The sequence below is a fragment of the Paramisgurnus dabryanus genome, chromosome 6 (genome assembly GCF_030506205.2).
Source record: "Paramisgurnus dabryanus chromosome 6, PD_genome_1.1, whole genome shotgun sequence".
In the NCBI taxonomy this organism is placed as follows: domain Eukaryota; kingdom Metazoa; phylum Chordata; class Actinopteri; order Cypriniformes; family Cobitidae; genus Paramisgurnus; species Paramisgurnus dabryanus.
Window position 1 is genome coordinate 16,283,341 of NC_133342.1, and position 22,184 is coordinate 16,305,524.

The window sequence follows — 22,184 nt, forward strand, 5'->3', positions numbered from 1 at the left end:
TGTACTTTATAAACCAATAAAAAAACATTTGGCGCGAGGACACTGCGTTTGGTTTCGCATGCTCACAAGGTTTGCGAAAAGTAAATGCTACAGGCTATTTTTTGATAAATTCCTTTATTCGAATAGTAAATAAAATACAGCAATAAAATAATTAAAATTAAAGTCTCTCCTGGTTGTGTTCCAAATTATTAACATTTATGTCTTTTAGGCTAACAGTAAATTGCAGAGTAAGTTTTGTTTCTGTAAATCCTCAGCCATGATTTTTACCACTTTATTAAGTTTTGCTTTGTAGAAAGCATTTCTTTAAAGTGAATTTCGTTTTGTATAAATTGTATCTTAATTTTAATAAATGTTTCATCAACCAAATGCATGTATTTAATAAATAAAAAGCAAATATAGCAGAGTATATAATTACCGGTTCGTGCATGAAGGCGCCAGCACGGCGCGTTCACTTGCATTGCATTGTTAATTATACACACCTCATCATAAATAAATAAAACTCAGCGTAGGCCTATATGCCTCATACAAGCATTAAATATCTTTGCTGCATTTGTTCTAGAACAAACACAGTGCGAGACCTGCTTTGGCCGGTGCGTCTTTTACACATTCTGAAGGTGCCTGTTTAATCCATTGGTTTTATCGTGTTGCAGTCTATTAGGCAACATTCGGCATAAGATGGGTTTAGATTTGGAAATACATTACATCTATATTTCAGTGGTAACAGAAATGGTGATGATGATCATCCTATGTCTTTATTATTACTACCCCAAACTAAAGCGCAGTCTCTTCTGAGCTGTCATTTTCTTAAATGAGCCGCGGCAATTTTCAAATGAGCTTCACAAACGCCTTTATTTTCAAGTTCAACGCGATCACCTAGTACCTAAACTATTTCGAAACTAAGCACGGCGCCGCGTTTGCGGGACTTATGTTTCGCGCTGTAGGGGATTTAAAAAGTGTTGTGAGGTCTGTGTGTGTGTGTGAGCCGGAGTCAGAGCGCAGAGAGATGCAAGTTGCGAAATTGCAGGCGCGGCTCGAAATGGTAGGTATGTGACAAAAAAATATAAATACTAGAAAATTCATATATAATTATAACCATATGATAGATAATAAAAAGAACTTTAACATGGTTTTTAAATTATTAAAATCGGATAATTATTAAGAAAGTTATGGAATTTTTTATCTCGAAAATTAGGGGGCATTTTGTTCCCAATTAAAACAATAAAACTATGGAAAACTGTGACCTCTTCCGCTTGACCAAACACTTTAAAATATCATAACTTCCTAATTTCTTGGTCTATTTGCATAATTCAAACACCACATTGTAGGTAATTAAAAGCCCAACAAGATTAAGATGACATCTTTTTAAAAGATATATAAAAATGTTATTATTTTTGATTAACCACTAATTAATGAAACCCAGAGCATCAATCCACGCATATCTTTCCATATGAAATCAAAGCCCTCTCAAATAAAATTGCTGTATTTTTATATATTAAAGAAACATTTAATTGTTTCTTTAATATTTCTTAATTGACTAATAATGCTGGCGAGCAATTTAAATGGTCAGATATTATTAATACATTAATTGATGATTATGTTATTTATCATTCATAAATCAATAAATGCATGCATGTTGCATGCATGTATTTATTTATATGTTTGACAAAATTATGCCAATAATGTAATCTAGAGAGTCTAATCCTTCGTTCTGTATGATTACTTTGAAAAATACTGCACGGATTGATGAAAACGGAGAAGTTTTGGAAGCCAATATGATTGAATGGGCGATTCTGCTTTTGACAACAACGTCACTTGCGGATCTTAAAAAAGCACATGCGAATGTTACAATCAATCCCAAACTTCACCTAATTCAAGTTAAATGTATATTCTATCAAAAGTATTTGGTTTGAAACAAAAAAATACTCGCCTTCATAGAGGATTTCAATGTCAAACACGAGAGAAATTTTGCTTCGCTTATAACTTTCTTCTTACGACAGCTGTCTTGGAAATTCGAACGTGAGAATCAACGTGAGGAAGTAATTTATGTCACTAGTATATGGGCTTTAGAGGTATTCACAAAGCAAAGATATGACAGATTTCCTAAGTCACCAACGTGTCTGGTGCTGAATACCTGCTGGGAACACAGCCGTGGGAACAAAGCGCTCGTGCGTATTACGTCATTTTGTCACATACCTAGAAATGGCTGTTATTTTAAATAGCATAGCATATTTTAAACTAATAGGCCTATCGGTTAACCGGTTTCAACCGGCTAATGAGGCTCGGTGGCCGGTCAAGAATTTTTTTCGTTTTCGCCATCCCTAGTTAACAATAGGGCTGTGCAAAAATGTAGATACAGCTAACTATCGTGATTCATTTATCCACAATAGTGTATCGATATTTAAACTATCGATATTTAAACAAACCAACAAACAAATCCCTCTGTGTGCGTCAAACGACCTCCTCCACCACTGCTGTAGTTGTCACTGTCCATTTGTCTGTCATATACGACCATTCGGCCAGTGTTTCAGAAGTTAGTGGGAGTGAGAAAATCGCAGAAATGTAAGAACGCCTGCAGCTTTCAAAGTCGACGTGTTGACGCAGTTTGGCTTTAAGAAAAAAATCAGCTCTATTTTTTTATTTAATGTTTTGTCATTTTGTTAAAAAAATAGAAAAAGTATTGCAATGTATTGTATTGTATAGTATCGTGATACATTGTACCATGCCTCATGTATAGTGATTAGGGCTGGGTATCGATTCAGATGTTCCAGATCGATTCGATTTCGATTCACAAGCTATCAAATCGATTCGATTCCGATTCTCGATTAAATTTTCGATTCCGATTCTCAGGTAGGTTTTTATACTCGATTCTCGATTCAACTTAATGAATATAGATTTAATACACATACTATATTAATAAAAAAGAACATTGAACAGCAGTTTACAAGTGGGTAATTAATAAAAAGAAATTAAAAGCCACAACACGTCTTTTTTGTGAAATCTGAAATGCTTCCATTCCTCTGTTCAATGTTTGCGAAAATAAATATGAAAAAAAAAAAATCGATTCAGCTCTTTGAGAATCGATTTTTAATCGACCACGTTATAAAAAACGATTAATCGAAAAATCGATTTTGCCCAGCCCTAATAGCCCTAATAGTGATGCGTATTGTATTGTGAGGCCCTTGCCAATACCCAGCCCTAGTTACCAACCATATATTAAGCAACCCTGTATCATTATCATTTACAGGAGCGCAGGTTTCCACAACAGCTAGTTCCAGCGTTGAATCTGATTAAATAGGAGATGTTTCATAAGTGTATGTAAGTGTTAATCTATTTCTCAGGAAATAAACTTCCACCCCACACCCTCAAGACATAACATCAGGTTTGACTCAACATTCAGTCGGTGTTCCTCCGTGTGTTGAGAAAAATGTCAAGGATGATGATGTCACAGCAGGTCTGATTCATCCTTGTGCAGTTCCTGTTTTAGTTTGTGAAATACGACTAATGCATTGGAGTCATTTAGCTGCCAACATTTGACAAACAAATTTTATTTCTCTGAAGTGATGACATTTACCACAAGCACAAAATGTCTTGGTCTGCCTCCAGGGTGTGGTTGTACATTTGATTCAGCTCTAGTGTCCAGTGTTATTTTATTTACAAAAATTATTCACAAGTAAGAGCTTTAGTGACAGAAAGTTTTTTAAGTGAGTTTTTTAAGGGAAAATTGCTAAATGGATGTATTATACTTATTGAAAGCTTAAAACGTAATCGGTGGTCAATTGCAGAGGGTGGTGTTACTAAATGTAGCTTTACGGGAATTCAAATTTTGAAGGAAATATTTAATTCTTTGTCCCTTACATAGCAGGTGAGGAATGTGTTTTTGTGGTATCTGCATAACTCTCTGTGCGGAGATTCCACAATGACTAGCTATGATGACAAGTATATCACACATTTGCTCGTGCTTAGTTCAAACTCACTTTCTCATGATTTTATATGTTTTTCTGTAGGATGTGGCAGATGAGGACGAGGCTTCAGGAGTGCTCTTTCAGCCGGAAGAAGAGCCATTTTCCTGGCCGGGACCAAAGACGCTTCATCTGCGCCGCACTTCACAAGGCTTTGGTTTCACTCTGCGTCACTTCATTGTGTACCCACCTGAGTCAGCTGTGCATTCAACTTTTAAGGTATTGTGAATTGTTTACATCATTACTAGCGGTTATTGCAGCTGTGTATATAATAAAAACATAGTTATTTTGCACATCCTCATCTTGTTCCAAAACTGAATGTCTCAATAACTTCAAATTTCAAAATAAGAGAATTTAATAATTTTTCAGTTGGGGGGATTCAATACAACGGCAGTACATTAAAAATCACAGTAATGCTTAATAATTCACCAAAGGTTGTAAGAAAAATTTCATTTTGTAATGTAAAAGCTATTTTTTTTTATAAATTAATTAAAATGTAATAATAATTATTTGACAGAACTGGAGGCACTATACTTATAGTTTTCTATTAGTAACAAATCTGCTGACAGAAGGGCAAGAATTGTTTTGTTAAAGAGCATGCCACATTATTAAACATACAAATTCATGTTTTTTTCTTTCTTTTGTATTTTTAGGATGAAGACCATGGACCGAGAGGTAAGTTATCACTTTTATTGACATTCAACTTTGTTTGAATAATTTATAAAACTTGATTTGAGGATCTCAATTTTATCTTCGTAAAAACTGACTTTTTATGAGAGTGGTCTGTTTAGCTTAATAAGGCCTGTCAGCACCCAATGAGCTGGCAATAAGTCAGGCTTGTCTCTGTGAATGACAGGCTTTTATTCAGATCCCATCACTGATTGCTCTCATGACACGGTTCAGTGCATTTATCTATAGTTGCCAAAAATAACTCATCCAGATTCTTCCCCTCTTCAATGTTTAAACTTTTGACCCGGGTTGTGTGTGTTTTTATAGATTGCACCATTTTGTTTCAAAAGAGCTTGACTGTTTGATTTATGTTCCTAGTTTGTCTTTTTTGCCTGGTCTGAATTAGAGATGTGCTAAAGTACATATTTCACAAATATTGATCAGTCAGTGGATTGTTTGGATGACTTTTTGATTAGTCAGTATAATAACACTAGTTATGGGTGATTACATCCTGTAGAGATGTGTTTTCATATTGTTTTTGTTTTTTTATTTTGAGGTTGATAAATGAACCCAATGTTTTAAGTGTCTTAGTACAGCTGCCATATTTGCAGTCCGACAGAAATTACCTTGGAATTTATTGTGGTATGTAGTGACCAAAACCGTACTGCTACTTAGGGGTGGGCGATATGACCAAAATCTTATATCATGATAGGATTCATTTTATATCCTGATAACAATATGTATCACAGTAGTTTTTTTACTTTTAATAAATATGCCCACTTGTGAAATTTCAGCCGTTTCATAACACGTTAATGATCAGCGGGTGTGCGACTTGTGTGCTTCTCAGAAACAGCGCGCACTTATAGGACTGTTGTTTGTTTTTCAATGGCTTAAAATCACTTAAATATGTGAACAAACGGTAAGTTTGCGTGAACAAGCGCAAAGCAATGTGGTGAGGGCATGTAACCTTAATAGAGACAATAGGCCAAAATCTCTACAGGTTGACTAATTTCTACCAGTTTATCATATCTACCGGTTTCTCGCCCACCCCTACTACAACTAATGTCTATTAAAAACACTCCCACAAACCACACTAAATACAACTTGTCTTATTTGAGATGAGCAATGTTATTTTAAAGAATGGAAAATTTAAGAATAAAGAACATCCGTGTGGAAACACTGCATTAATGATAGTTAAAGATTTGCCAGGTGTGGGATATATAAAGGTTTAGGAATGACTCCTTTAAATTCCAGCATCTTTCCCACAGGATAAGTGCCAGATTCCATTGTGATGGGCTTAAATCATGCTTTGCGTCATTCAGACTGGATTCTTAGCTAGCATAAATCCTTTATTTTGAAAGGTTTTATCTACTGCATGTTTTGGCCAGCATTTCATATAAGCATCTGACAAACATATTTTTGTGTTTCTGCAGAGTAGACAGGTCAGGTTTACCACTATGACATTATGCTACCAAAGACTGTTTATGTTGTATAATCTTTTTAATAAAGTCAGAACAAGTTGACTTGTAAGTTTATGTAGATTTTTCTTCCATTCATCCCAGCTTATAAACACTATTGTAGTAGTAATCTATAGTGGGTGAATTTTAAGACACACATTTGAGAGACCCTAACGCACACCGTCAGCTTGCCCAAACCCTTCAAACTTGTGTTTCTACATTCATCTTCTTTGCGATCCAAGCACCAGTTTTTTATTTAACAATAGATTTCACAACAATCAATGTCAGACAACAGCATAAATATACTGTGCTTTCTTAAGACAGTAGTTGTATACACAATCCACCAGCTACTCTCGTTTAAACTGTGTAGTATTATAAAAATAGTTAAAGGGATAGTTTAAAAAAAGAAAAAAAAATGTTGTAATTTATTTAATTCTGTTGAACACAAAAGCAGATATATTGATAAATAATGGTACCCATGCAGTTAATGGGTACTGCCAACTGTGTGCTTATGTCTATGATGTAAATATCTTCGTTTGTGTTCAACAAAATAAAGGTTTATATTTATACAGGTAAAACAACATGTCGGGTGAATAAATAATGACAAATTTTAATTTTGGGGTGAACTATCTTTTTAACACCTCCTAGTGTGGACTACGTTATGACTGTTTTTTCTGGTCCTGTGCTGCTTTCACTTGAGTTTATAACAATCAGTATACTTTATGCTGTTTTTAAGGTGTTAAAGATTGAACATCCTTGCGAGTCTTACATAACCTCACTAAAAGTGCGTGTATTTCTGTATGCAAAACGTCCTGAACTTGTACCAGGTTACGTGGTAGTAAAATGTTCAATTTGCATGCTGTTAAATTCCCAAGTGTTTTACTATGATCCGGGACGGGTCTGTCTACACAAACTGTCTGCAGGTTTAAAGCTGTAGATTTTCTGTCAGTGTTTAATTCTTTAAATGCATCTTCATAAATAAAACAGTTTTTTGCTGTGATTTGTGCATGTAATCCAAGTCAGTCCATCTGCCTTAATCTGGAAAATATAAGAAAGATATACTGATAAAAGTCATTAGAGAGAAAGAGAAGTAGTAGAGAAATGATAACTGCAGCGGTTTTAAGTTTTTTATTATTTTTGCTACCAGATTTAGGGTAGTATAATATACCCATTATAATAATATCTGGATGAAATAGAATAAAATAGCAGGACTGTATGGTACATATTGTATTTATTTTCCAAAAGTAAATAATATAATAACTGTAGTATATAATAGATGACACAAGAGGGCGTATTAAGTCCTTCCTAGTGTTCACATCACGAGCTATGCCCAAAATAGCATTTTTACAGCACATTGTAGACTCTGTGTGTTGTATGCAAATTTTTTGAATGCATAAAATACCTGAATGACCTGCTAATTACACCAAAATATCCAGTACAACCGAACACTCTATAAGGAATACTGCATTCACATCACATTATTTGCTCACTTTTATGAGTGACTATGTATTTGAACAGTATTTTTTAAAGAAATAGCTGTTTTATGTATATGATAATTTAAATAAAAACATTCACTTGCGGTTCATATGACAAACATGTGCATATTGTTTTACTTGCAATTACAAAAGTGTTGACGGTATTTAGCAAATACTGTTCAGCAAGCATGCTAGTGTTTTTTTTATTACCTCACCAACTATGCAAACCTTTTAGTATTTGCTGCTGTCAGTTGCAGTGACATTTTGTATATTTGCACTGAGATCTGTATTAAACACCCACACTTGTTTCTGTCACACTAAATGTATGAATATAATGCCCCGGGCTTTGAGTCACTGCAGCAGTCGTGCAGCAATCTCTAAAGGCGAGTCCTTAAGCAAACGCTTTAGAAACACACAATCACAACCTGTAGTATGGTGACTATAGCCATTATAGGTTCATAAAGACACTGGTATTATTCTAAGACACAAATGTTTACATTTTCTTGTTAAATCTCCACTTTTTCTTCTTTCATGCTTTTTCATATTTAGGAATAGTTTCTATGGACCGCTCATTTTTTCCCCATGCCCTCATATTTTATTAACTGCATATAGCCCACTTCTTCTCATCGACTACAGCAAAACTACACGCTTTTTACTTTACTGAAGATTTTTCATGCATTTTACATTTCTTAAATTCCTGTAAAGTCTGAAAACAATCGGAGCATCTGTACACCAGGCCTAAGTGAGTTTTAGTCTATTAGTCTCATGCTGATTTCTGAACATATTTGAGTGGCTGTTACCCTTTAAGACAAGCAGCAATTCTTAAATGTGAAATTCTGTAGTCATAGTTAGGGGTGTAAGAAAATACCATACCGTTTATATATGCTGTCAAGAGCACGTCTAACCTTTAGATGGCAGTGTAACGAGAAGCTTAATGCCAACGTAAGCCAATCAGAATTCCGAAAACAACAACAAATCACTTCCTGTTCCTCTTTTGAACAAGGTCACACTTTTGGCGCAGGTGCGAGCTCTGGTGCATAATGTGACGCTGGCTGCCTAAACATCTGTTTGTCTCAGTTTACACGCAAACGTTTTTTCAGAGGCGATTTTGCTTGTAAACGAAGGGCGCAAACAAATGAGAATGTCTCAGTTTTTCAAAATAACCATGTATGTATGAACATGGCCTCGGTGACCGTTTTCTAAAATTATATCCTGCTTTTTCCTAAAATAGAAAATATCCCAATATTTCATCTCGCTCTACAGCACGGTAATGTCGCACAAAATATAGCATCGCATCCACTACATCGTGATAAGTATCATATCATGACAGTTTTTGCTGATACACAGCCCTTGTCATGGTAGACTTTTGGTCTTTAAGAAGCATTGGAAACTGTATGTCACTTTTTGTAATATTGCATAGCATATGCGAAGTACCCAAATGTGTGTGCCTGAAATGTCTACACATGTCTTTCCTCTGGTGATTTGTGAACAGTGGTTTAATTTACTGGTGCCTATGTGGTTACCATGGCAACCAACATAGATGAACTTGCATGTGGATGTGCTTATTGACCACACTGTTGTTATAAACATATCATTTAGAAATGGCCTTCATCTCAAAAGATGAGATTTTAAAATTGAATTAGATTTGAATAAAGTGTAAATAAAGTCTCCAGAAACCATGATTATAGTCTCATTCATCACTAAGAGAAAAAATATCACCTGCCCCACTTAAACCGCCTGCTGCTTTCAGTAAACATAGGCCACTGTTTCTCATAGCTGTCATCCTTTGGGAATTTGTAGTGCTGTTTGTTCACCATAGGATCTGTGTGCTGGCAGATTACATTTGCATGAAGCCATATATGATCCTCCCTTAGGGGCTGAGGGTTGTCAAATTGAATATAGGGTCTTGGTTTTAGATGAAGTAACAGTATTTATCTCTTTATCAGTGGGTTAAATTTGAGCTTGTATGTTAAAAATGTTGATTGCGGCTTGGTCTTGTGACCGCTTGGTTCTTCCTGGCTCGGACTTGTTGTGATCTGGGCCACTCGTGACACTGCTGCTTTTGTTGTTGCCAGGGAGACCGCGAAACAGACTGGAGCCCATGGACACGATATTTGTGAAGCAGGTCAAAGAGGGAGGGCCCGCTCACAGCGCCGGACTCTGCACGGGTAATTACACCATCCCTTCAAAGATAGGGCACATCATTTTAGTTTGCTTTTTGATGTCCGATCGTCTGGAGTCTAATAATGGAACTGTCTGTTAACAGGAGACAGACTAGTGAAAGTCAATGGTGAAAGCATTGTTGCGATGACGTACTCGCAGGTCATTGGGCTCATCCAAAACAGGTAAGAGATGATAGTCTGATTACATTGCCTGTATTAATGTACTTATTTTGTATTTAAAGTGACTTAAAATGAAAATATACAAACCGAAAGATTTTTAGTAATGCTAAAAGTTGTAGTAGCAATGTTAAATTAGTAGACCCTAGTGGACCATCTGGAAGAGTTAAGAAAATGTTTTTGGTGATTGTGTCCTAAAAACATTTTTTCTCCATCCAGTCATACATTTTTGGAATTGTGTGTGATGCCAAAAGATGAAGATATCCTACAACTGGTAAGTTTTTACTGATATTGTCTTTATTCTGCATGCGTGTTTGTGTCAGCTGCGATACATGACAGGACACATTTGGGTGATTCTCGCGAAATCCAGATTTAGAAGGTGTCCACCATAAAAAAAATTTAAAAGCCCTTGAAGACAATTTATTTTGCACATATAAGATTAAGGTCTCACTTACTATAACCATTATTTTTATAGGATTTAAAAAATATTTCCTATAGAATTATTTAAATTTTTTAGATTATCATTATCAAAAAGTATCATTACCGCAACATGATATTACATTAAATATATGCATTTACAAACTTAAATGTCGGTAATGAGAACTAAAAAGTTGTCTAGGTACTATGACAAACAAAATTTCAACTTTTATCTGGAGAGAAAAAATAAGAACTGCTAAGGGTAAGCAAGGGTAGCCATCTTGAGTGTCACAGTCAATTATGTCCCTTCCAACTATTTTTTTTGAAAATGTTAGATCCTTGAGGGCTTAAACAATGATTGAAAATTGGTCTTGGACACATTTATATTCCTTATTATTGTCTCTACATTAACCAATAATCATCAAATACCACATGTTTCTTTACTGTAAATGTTTATAGTATAATAATGCACTGAAGCTTTTTATTTTTTAGATTTTTTAATTATAAATATTTCCATGTCAAACAACCCAAATCCAGTCATGGACACGTTGCGGTAATGAAAATTTCCCCTTTAAATGTGGAAAAACAACAAAATTGGTTTGTATGATGTCATTTGAAATCATGTGCAAAATAGTACATAAAGAGATGTTTGTAACTGTATGCTTCTTATTTTGATAGCATTTACTTCTTTTATCAAAATGTTTCATGACACCTCATAAGTCTAATTTCGCGAGAATCACCCATTTGTGATCGCTTGGTTTCTATTTTTGTGGCATTACACTACCTGTGGATGGGTGGCTTTACAGTGGAATTTCTTTAGTCCATATGTGCACAAGGTCATATCACGATTTTAATTCGATTTAATTCCAATGATTTCTTCATACGCACTGTATCTTAGTTATGCATTGGGCAGAATTTGTTCTATTTACTTCTATGGAAATGAAGGTTCTGACCCGTTTCAGACGAAGGAGGTGGGTTCCTTTGAGTATCTGCTGTATCTGGGACTGCTAACCAGGACACAGCATCCTGTCGCTCTCCAGCGAGCCTCAAACTATCACGCCATCACAGCTGCCCTCAATTACACATAACTGAAGTGCAGTCATCATTTCATTTGTCCTGCATTCTTTACGACACTTTCCGTAACACCAGAACACTGTTGCATTGTGTTTCTGAGACCAGATGTACCGCAAAGTTAAAGAGGAATTTTACTGTCTGTTACATCTTGTTTCCCATTTTTAGCTGTTGTTTGGTTTAAGAAATGGTAAAAGTTATTGTCTTTAAGTTTAGTTTATGATGCAGTATAATAAAGCTTTAGAGTTTGGAGAGGTGTGGATCGGGATGTTCTTTGAGGCAGGATGGAAGCTCTCGCTTTATGAAAGGCTGTTTGTGTTGAAGCAGCCGCTCAGCTGGGAGAGAGATGCCAGCTGGGGCCTGGCACATGGACTTTCTCACATGCACATACACGGCTTATGTACAGACTGATTCTTTATATGCTTCTCGCCACTGGTCTAGGAGCAGCTATTTAGGTAACTATAAGATGTCTATTTATTACACAGCTTTCTGGGATACTTGTTTATGATTGGTCTTTCATAGTGGTCTGTTATTTCTGGCTCCCATTTTCCAACATAGCTATGCTAGTGTTATTACCCTTTTATACATCTGTAGTCTTAAATTTTAGCATAATAATCAAAAATGTAATTTTTGTGCATCAAGTCACTTCTATGTTCTATATGATAATCTTTTGCAGATACTTAGCAGAAGTAAGAGGGGAAACTAGTTTAAGGATTAATGTCAAGTCTCTTATCGAAAGCACCTTTAGGTGGGCACTGATAGCAGTGTTTAGTGCAGTTTGTATTAAGGGTGTAAGATACATTGATATGGATCTATGCATTGATTATATTTCCAACTATTAGATGCATCGATGCCACATAAAATATCGTTATGGATTACTTTATTTTGACACTCTTCATGTCTCTATTCCTTGACGTTACCATCTATGCATTTCCACCACAGCCCATTTTATTTATTTTTGTCTGCTAGTGTCAGCAAATGAATGCGATGCAGCAACAAAGCTATTTTAGCACCGAAAACACAGCGAAAGAGACAGAAGACGAGCATGTGTAGCATTGCAAGTGGCATTGTCCATGCAAAACGCAGGGTTCTCTCTCCTGAACCTGTTAATCAGTAGATTTTTTTTTAAGAAGAATCTCTCCAAAGAGACTACTGCAGCACTTGTTTGACTGCATTATTTGAAGTTGTATGAGATAACGTGCTTAAAGGCAGGATATCTAATTTTGAAAAATGCGAATGGTAGCTGACTAGCAATGAAATCACGATCCCACCCTCCATTTAAATTGCCATCCAAAGTCACGCCTGTGTGAACAGGCTGCACGGTGGCATTCAAATTACACTTACGGAGAGGGACAAAAAAGGCAGCGTCCGTTCGGACCGAGATCTATGATTGGTTGAACATTTTTTGGTCCTATGCCTTTCATAGATGACATACATTTCTACAATTACATTTAAACAACTTAACATAGTGATTGCAATCAGTATGTGAGGAGACTTTTAACCAGCATAACTTAAAATGTTTCTGGATCAAATCAGATACTGTGCCTTTAAGTTTAACAACTTTATTTATTTTTCAATTTAATCTGAACTACCTCAATGATTGTCACTATTGCACATTTAGGCACAAAAAACTGAAAGACTTTGACTGTTGCAATCATAAGCTTGATTTTATGTGACATTTTGTCCCTTATAATTCATTTTTCTTTATTTAAAAAAAAAAAATGTTTTTGTTACTTTGAAGTTGTAAATGTTCCAATTGGGACAGAGATGGTTCCATTTTCAAAGAGTTTATTAAATCTTCATGTTATATATTTTGGTTGCATTTGTAAGTTATTAAAACTAGGCACGTAACATAAAATATTGATAAATTAATCTTATTGGATTGTAATTGCATCGTTTAAGCGTGTGATGTACCGGCAAATATTGCACATCTGGTGGAGAAAATCGATTTTGTTTGCATTGTAATGAACTGTCCGAATTACACCCCTAGTTTATATACTTTAGTCTGCCTTTTGCTTTTGTAATAAAGAATCTCACCATAAGTTAAATGGTTTCCAATTCTGTCCATACTTTCAGTCCACTCAGTGAGTACATTTAGTCCTGCACTCATTTGTTTGCCCTTTAGATTAACTTTTAATGCGTGGCATTTACTGTTGCAAGCATCGTTTGAACTCTGTGGCTGTAGTCAAAAGCTCAAGGCAGCTCTGCTGTTTCGTGTGTAGACAGCAGTGTAGTAATGGCTTAGTGTGAATCTGAATTTCCAAAGTAACCATTTTCTTTTGGATAATCTTGGGTTCTTTTAACATTGAAGGTGGTTTAATTAAATGTTGACTCTTTTTTTTGCTGTGTAAAATACCCTATATTAGATGGAGAAGTACCAAATGTATTGGCCACAGATATTGTATTTATCGGCCAACTTCTGATTAATTTAAAATCATCTGCATATTGGCTGTAGCATTCTAAAGGCAGATATACAGAGTTTACTCAAAATAGCACCATTTTTACTTAAATAATTCCAGTACTGTTGCTTTATATATGAGCAGTTTATTAAAGAAATGTTGAATGTTCTGTCAAATATAAGTTAATGTTATTGAGAATAATTTATTTGAAAAAATAACCTCTTGAGTGTTTTTTTTAACTTAATGCCTGCTAAATGTTAAACGGGTCTAATCCATGTTTAACAAAAAATATGATGTAACAGTAGCTAGCTTGTATACTTCAATGCATGTTTGTAAGCATAATGCATGTTAATTTAGAACATGTGATCTATGCTATTTTCGAATGATTCATTTGACAGTCGTTGGGAAATAAGGAAAAATTAAATATATTATACATTTATATATTATAAAAGATCAAACGTGTTTTTGACCTTACTTGCATGTACAAGTGTTGCAGGGGACTCTCATGGAGAAAAGATACAACAGTTTGGATTTTGACAGATTTCCTGCAAGCTTTTTTCAATGATTATGTGGACTACTGGTAGTGACATCACTACCTTCAAAAAAACCTGACAAATCTCCAAATCCCATGTGAACGCAGTCATAGCTGGTTTATTGATTTGCATGTAAACGCATGAAAACAGGTTTTGATTTTATGCATGTAAACGCACTTAGTGCTAATACTCTATAGGTCACTGCAATACATTATTTTGACAGTATTACGGTACACATTATTCTTATGCTGATTTAAATAAAATACTTTTATTACTTAGAGGCCATACTCTATTGACCATTCAAATGTATTATTATTTGATTTTGTAATGGCATTTTAATCTGTATGAGTGTGTAGCATGTGTGTGTTTGCACAAGCAGGAGTGCTGTGCCCTGTCTCAACAGGGTTTTTTAGCTCGCTGTAGGATTAATCCATCCAGGGGCTTTGGTGACATTACTCACACTAACAGTGTTGAACTGACGTAGTAAGGATGCTACAGTGTGCCTTAGCTAAGAGATTTCAGCGATAGATAGAGATAAAGACAGAAAGAGGCAGGAAAGACCAGATTAGATCAGCTGGAGTCAGCTGACTTCTCCGTGTTGTGTACAGGTTAGTCTATCAGGCAGTGGCGCGAGCTGATGAGAGGAAAGGGAAGGGAGGGGGAAGCTGTACCATCTGAGCCGAATGTATAATCAAGCATCTGCCTCCGACATGTGAATGGTTACAGCTTTCCAGGGAAGGGAGGGTGGGAACAAGCGAGTGGACTCGCTAGCTGGAAGGGCGGGAGTGTGTGTGATCTGGGAGTAATCTGTCTGCGGATGGATGGAGAGGAGAGAGATGGAGAACCGATCGCTACTACGCGAGGCAGGCTGCAAGCACATCAGCCCCCACTTCGACGGGGAGCGACAAGAACGAGCAGGTGGCATCACTGATGTGACAGTCTTCCCACGGTCCCTCCTTACTGGCAGCATTGCCGTTCTTGTGCATTTTTTCCGTTCTTAACAGAAATATTTACAGTAACAGAGATCGCCTGTTTGCAGACTATTCTTATTGGTTTTGGATATGTTGATCTTTCATACTTTCCATTCTCTGTTTCTTCTCCTTGGTTTGTGATGTAATGGCTGCAGTTTTTGCTGGAAATCACTTGTCTGGTAAGCAGATAAGCTTAAATGTTACATTCACTGGTTATTTTTTTTAATTTATGAATGTCATTGCATGTTGTCATTTTCCAGTAGGTGGTTGATTGATGAAAAAGGAATGTCATAACGGTAGAATGAAAAAGACGAGAGACATGTTTTTTTCATTTTACTGTTATGACATTCCTCTTCTCATTTAGCATACTACCGTGAAGCGTGTTGCACGTCTCAATCGTAACAGCGTAAAGATTATGTGACCTGTTTGATTCAGGCTTGTGGTAGTGCTCGGCTATATTCAGCTGGCATGTTTGCTGTGCCTCGCCCCTTTTTATTCTTCCATTTTTTTCCCCTCCTTTTCAATGAAGAACTTTGCCTCTCATGAAATGCCACAAATGGTGTGAAGTTACAGAGGCCAAAGTTCCCTACTCCTGATATCAGATTTGGTTTATGTAGTAAGAAAAAAGGAATGTAAACTCATATGATGGGTTGAAAGTCCACTTCCATGCACCTAATAAAGAAGCTGTCATGTTTTGAAAGCTAGCAGTTGTTACCAAAAAGACAAACAAAATGGAACCTGACCTTTTTTTTTTAATTGGACATTGCTTATGCTTTAACTGAAATGTTGTGGTGGTAGTTTATCCTGGGTGGTGGATTTTAAAATGATTACGGAGGTCAGATTCTGTGCCGTTGCTAACCAGGGCATTCGTTCACCTCTGGCTTCTGTTTCCATTCGGTCTCGTGTGGTGACCCGAACGGTCAGTAAATGTAACATTTTGTTACTTTGAATACATTTTTTAGGATTATTTTGAGCTGCATATAGATTCTTTTTGATATATCAGTAGGAGAAATGGTGGCTTGTTGCCTGATTTCTTTCTAGCATCATAATAGGCTTTGCAACTCTGTACTGAGCTGTTAGCGTTGAGTATTGCAATGGTTATTGTAGAATTCTCCAGCACTTGCTCACGCTTATGACCTGTCAAACTCCCACATGCAAACTGTAATGCCATCCTCCCACATAACAGAATATTTGTAGGAAGTCGTCATGAATATGAAGTTTTCTCACTAGTATAATGTACACTATATTTAAGCTTAAATTTACCTTCTGTCTTCCACAGGCCTATTCCCAGGATGCCTACCTTAAGGGTCATGATGCATACAGTGGAAATGCCCGCCATATCCCCGAACCACCACCTGTATGTTACCCCCGAGTAGACTCCAAGCCCCCCGGGATGGCCCAGGCCACTGAGACCCCAGCCCCGGGGGGTTTACCATCTGATTTAGGATACCGTGTGGAGATACCGGTACCTCCTTCACCTCCACCAACAATTCCAAAGACGCAGACCGCGGTTTGTGTTTGCAATGAAAGTGTTCGGACGGTGGTCGTACCTCCTGATGTTCACATGGGCCGTATGGGTCATAGGGGGGACTATGGTCTAATAGATCCAATGCTGGTTAGAGCACGGCCTGGTACGGTGTCTGGTGGTCGCCCTCCGTACCTCCACCCTCGTAAAGTCGACATGTTCTCTTCAGGTTACCATGGGGATCCTTATGCCATTCCACCTACACACTATTTGCCTGCATCCACTGCTACTCACCAAAACATTGACTGGCGGACTTATCAGACGTACCGGGAATATATTGATCATAAAGGTCTCCATGCTTACAGTCGGACTATTCAGGAACGTTTAGACAGCTTGCGAGCTGCCTCTCAAAGTGTCCACGGTGGACCTCACTATGGACCCCAACCGAACTGGGGTAATAAGTTACGCCGCAGAAGCACGTCTCATGACCGGGCCTACCAGGGCCCATCTGTGCTTCCTCCACGCAGCGCCTCACAGGATAGGATGAGTGGGGCCGAGAGAGCAGTCCACGCCAGGGACTGGCCTCCTCGTAGTATTTCCTCCGATGGCCTCATGCGGAAACCTCGTGTTCATTCTTCAGACTATGTGGAACACAATGAACTAGTTTCTGGTGTGCCATGGCCTGCAGTGGACCGGCAGCTGTATGCCAGAGTAGACCAGAGGAGTCGTCCTAGCAGGCAGTCTCTTCCACCAAGGGCCACTCTTTACCGCCCAGGGTATGGCATGAATATTAGAGGCATTGCTGGCTCTCATCAGCACAGCTCCAGAATGGACATCCCACCTACTTCTGCTTTTCCAGAACGGCCTCGCAATGGCCTAAACCAGGCCAAGGAGCCTTCCCCCAAAGACCAAAATGTTCGTAATTCTATTTCTGGATCAATCCAATCAAGAACTAGGCCTGAAACCATGCAGAGCCCAGAAACAGGAAAAGAGACTGTTGTGGGACATAGGTCGGCATCGTGTTCTGCAATGCCCCCTCAGAGGACACAGGGTGGGGCATCAGCTCAGAGGACACACCCACGGGATCTTGTAGGGTTACCGGTAAATGGGTCCAGTCCTGTCCAGGGTGTAGTTCTCAGGGAGAAGCCCCCAACAGGGAAAGGTACACCACAACCTCTTCGCCACCCCTCATATATTCTTGCTGTAAATGACACGGATGAGCCAGCAGGGGGTGGTGTTTGCTGGTTGCCCAATGATGTACGCCGGGAGATGCACATGGGGAGATTGGAGGAGCGGCATGAATCCTTCTGCTCCAGTAATCTGGACGAATCACTTGACTCCATTCCCTTCATCGGTAAGTGCAGTCATTGTAACCATAGTAACGCCAACCCGGCAACAAGCTTGAGCAAGCAGTAGAGATTGTTTTAGAGCTGCCGATGATATTTTTGAAGAATAGCTGGATGTGTGTAGGCAGCGATGTTGGAAAAAGTGTTGTGTGCTGAATATTCTTGATGCACAAATTTGGGCTTTGACTATTACTTATCCAATTTATGTCATGTTATACTGAAATTTTTTATTTAAGACATGTTTTTGTGAAGATAGAGGATTAACATTAGCAAATCTTGCTTTTGTATCATCTGTGTTCTCTTGTTTCATGGCATAAAGAGTTTGGATGATTTATACTGAAAGTGTTTTCTGGGAGTGACTCTGCGTGAGTCATGTTGGTGTTTTCGGTGAGGAGGTGGCCTTCCCTCATACTGTAATATCTTAGACTTGGTCTGGCAGTTTGAATGATAGTTATCCTCTTCTATAGTTTATGTTTTGTATGTGCATCAACCCTTTGATGTTAGGCTTGAACAATTCTTTTTCAGTCTAAATACTTAAGTTACTTAAAAAACTAGCCATAAGTGAACTAAAAGCTTAGTATAGTTATTAGTATCAGAGTTTACTAAATTAATGCACTTAAAAAAAGTTAAGTTTATTCAACTTAAATAACAACTTGAATTTTTTTTAACCGTCACCAATTGAAGTAATTAATACAATTTGATCCAACTTTTCACTTTTTACAATGTTGTACACCAACTGTTAAAGCTGTGTGGTCTGTTAAAGCTGTGTCATATAAAAAATCTTTATCCAAAATTTTAATGCCACAAATCAGGAATTTATTCTTTTTAAAATTTAAAATAAAATTGCAGCTAAATGTTGTTTATTATTTCAGTATGTTTGTTTAAACTGCTGGATATTATTATCTAATATACTTAAAATACTTTAATTGTTTAGCTACAGTGTATTAGGGATGCTTCGATCGATCGGCTGCAGATCGGTATCGACCGATAACGGCATTAAATGACTCGATCGGTAAATGACTTGCTAAATGAACAGATTTTGTGTTAACTTTTGTCATCACAGGGCTCCTGAATGACGCTGCAATTAGAGATCATTTTTACGCAGTGCGAGCATTTTTATAACTCGTTGCTCATTTGGATTTCTCTCTTTGCCTATACAGAGATATGCGTATTTTCTATGAGGACATTCTTCGGTCCTCTCAGCGCGGGACATCTTATCATCCCCATCAAACAGCATATACAACACATATCTATCGCAAACAATTCCATCCTTATGCCAAAAGTTTATTATTTGCATGTGTTTTTGACTGTTTAAACTTTCATTTTCCTCACAACTGCCTTTGTATGCGTACATCAGTTGCACGCACACACAGTTGCCTGTCATCAGTGCACGTGAACAAAGCGATCTCTCTCACGTCTTAAAGCTACATTAACCTTATTCATTTCTCAATAAAATCACTCTCTGCTCTTCAGCAAAGAACCATTGTACTAATTTTTTAAAGGCATATTAAATTTCTCTTTGCAGGAGAAATATTTGTTTTGCTTATTTATTTGATTCTCTTTTTAAACAATAATACCTAATTACTGCAAATAATATAACAAAGGAAACATCTGAGCCATTACTCTATCTAGAAAAAAATGTAACAGTTAAAGTCGTCAAAGAGCCTACATATCAGCTTAAAGAATCAGTATTGGTTTCAGCCGATCACGAAGACAACAAATCTGCATCGGCTGCAAAAATCGGAGCATCCCTACAGTGTTTTGTCCAGCCCAGTCATTGATGGTTTAATAGTTTAAAATCATGCTGCAGTCTACGTACCAACACAGTCACCTAACAGTTTAATTGTACTTGTTTTGACTCAGGTTTAAAGAGCTTTTATACTAGAGTGGTTAACTCCAAATGTTTCTGGTGATGCTAAATCAATAGTAATTAAGATCTTAAATAGTCCTAAGGCGAACCTGTAGTGCTCATGAATTATTTTTGTAATGCTCTAGTTTTTATATTTGGTAACAGATGTGTTTCATTTTTATGATCTGCATGTTGTCTGTCTAAACAGCATCGGTAACTTGAATTGTCTCTTTTACTGGTGTTACAAATACTATTGCTGTTTGTACATTATGATTTATCACATTATTTCTAATGTTTGCTGTAGGTTATTATGTTACATTTCGATTTTTTGTTAAGGAGTTTTAAGGTTCAGAATACATCAGGGCATCTAGGTTTTGATGAATAATGGCATAGTTGGACATACTTAGAACAACACAGCCTTTAATGACTAAGTGCATTGATGTGGTTTATTAAATAATATCTCTTAGGTTGTTTTCACATATATTGGTGCGCACCGTGGTGCGGCCTCGGAGCGCACCAAAATACATTGTATCATTTTTCAGTTAGTGCGGTCCGTGTTCACATATATATATTTTTTACTTTACTCGAAATGCCGCACCGTACACCATGTGACAACGGTCAGCGCTGTCATTGGTCTCTGACAGCTCTTACCGTCTCATGACCACCCCCACGTTTCCACGACAACCAGCTTGACAGAGAGAGCGCAGCTATCAAGATGTGGAGATAAACGATGCACGTCTTTGTGAAGTTTCTTTGCTTTAACGCGAAATTGCGTAGCTGTTCTATTAAAGCCTTTCTCACGGAGCCGTTTGCTAAAAAGCCCGTAATGTCACTATTTGTGTGTGGAGGACAGCTATGCATTTATAAAATCATCAGCTCAAACGTAAAGGAGACAGCGAATCTCTATGCAACGGACCAGGATTGGCTTGTTTGTTGTTAACCCACAATATAACACCAGGCTCACGTCACAACGAAAGCCCAGTTGCTCAAACATGTGGAGAACTTCCTGTATTTGGTTCGGCCCGAGGTCCAGCAGTGTTCACACCACAGGTGGGTCGCCCCAGAGTTCGGCAACAGCCGCTCCGAGACCACCTGTTTAGAGCGGTCTCGGAGCGGTCGTTTAGTGCGCACCCGAGTGCGGCTGTTGTGTTCACACTGACCCAAACCCACCGTACTCGGAGCGACACGTCATTTGGGCCGACCTAAACAGTGTATATGTGAAAACACCCTTAGACAGTTTAAAAGGTGATACAATTATATATATATATATATATATATATATATATATATATATATATATATATATATATATATATATATATATATATATATATATATATATATATATATATATATATATATATATATATTGCTATATGCTTTTAGTTTATAAAGTTTTAAATATGGATATTTCTACAACAACACTGCACGGATTACCCTCAGAAGACCTTTGTTTATCAACCTGGAGCCATTTGGATTTAATTTGTGAAGGATGGACTCACTTTTTTTGGACTTGAAGGTTGTGGACCCCGTAACATTACATTTAATCAACTGAAAGATCTAAAATATTTTCTAAAATATCCGAAAATGTGTTTGTCTGAAAAACGATGGACATATGCAACTCGGATAGCTTGGGGGTGAGTAAATCATGGGTTTAATATCGTTTTAGGCCGAACTATTCCTTTAAAAAAATAGAATTTGTCCAGTAAAAAAGTTGTTGTTTGTATATGCATTGAAAATTACACATTTTAGTTTTTTTTAATGGCATGTACCGCAACACTATGAAACTGTGATATTTTTGCTTAAGGTTCAGGGTTCCCACGGGTCCTTGAAATGCTTGAAAGTGAATCTGGGGGAAGACGCTGCGTCTCCCTTGCCATACTTCCTGCGTCCCTGTAACGCCGTCTTTGGCAATATTTCAGATAGCCATATACTTCCTGGGTCCCGCGTCACCCTGTCTTTGTTGTTAGGCCTCACCATTGGGTGAATACACATTCAGACGCACTTACCATTGGAGGCATTCCAAAGTGTCACCGCAGTGACGCAGCGCAAGTTCTCTCGAATGGGAACTGTAACAATGTATCTTAAAAGGTAACACGATGTAATCTTGCTCTCATTTGAAATGTGTCCTCACATTAAGTGCTTGAATTTGTGGGTATTGGACCTGAAAAGTCCTTGAAATTAAATTTAACTAAGGTGTGGGAACCCTGAAGGTTATCATACTGCCAAAATGT

At 37.3% G+C, this 22,184-nt stretch overlaps 1 protein-coding gene across 7 annotated transcripts in view; it reads left to right on the forward strand.

Annotated features, from left to right (window-relative positions):
- Positions 1 to 22,184, forward strand: part of arhgap21b (Rho GTPase activating protein 21b) — a 61,912-nt gene that overhangs the window by 19,329 nt on the left and 20,399 nt on the right. For 5 of the 7 annotated variants that reach the window (XR_012336827.1, XM_065268134.1, XM_073814935.1 and 2 more), the window contains exons 3-8: positions 4,005 to 4,178; positions 4,613 to 4,634; positions 9,636 to 9,728; positions 9,827 to 9,905; positions 10,119 to 10,173; positions 16,570 to 18,109. Coding sequence is in view for 6 of the 7 variants with exons in the window: in XM_065268134.1 (XP_065124206.1) it covers positions 4,005 to 4,178; positions 4,613 to 4,634; positions 9,636 to 9,728; positions 9,827 to 9,905; positions 10,119 to 10,173; positions 16,570 to 18,109 (1,963 nt within the window). In the remaining variant the exon portion in view is untranslated. Of the gene's footprint in view, positions 1 to 4,004; positions 4,179 to 4,612; positions 4,635 to 9,635; positions 9,729 to 9,826; positions 9,906 to 10,118; positions 10,174 to 11,733; positions 11,843 to 15,126; positions 15,470 to 16,569; positions 18,110 to 22,184 lie in introns of those variants that run through there. The other 2 variants (XM_065268136.2, XM_065268135.2) reach the window with 2 other exon arrangements.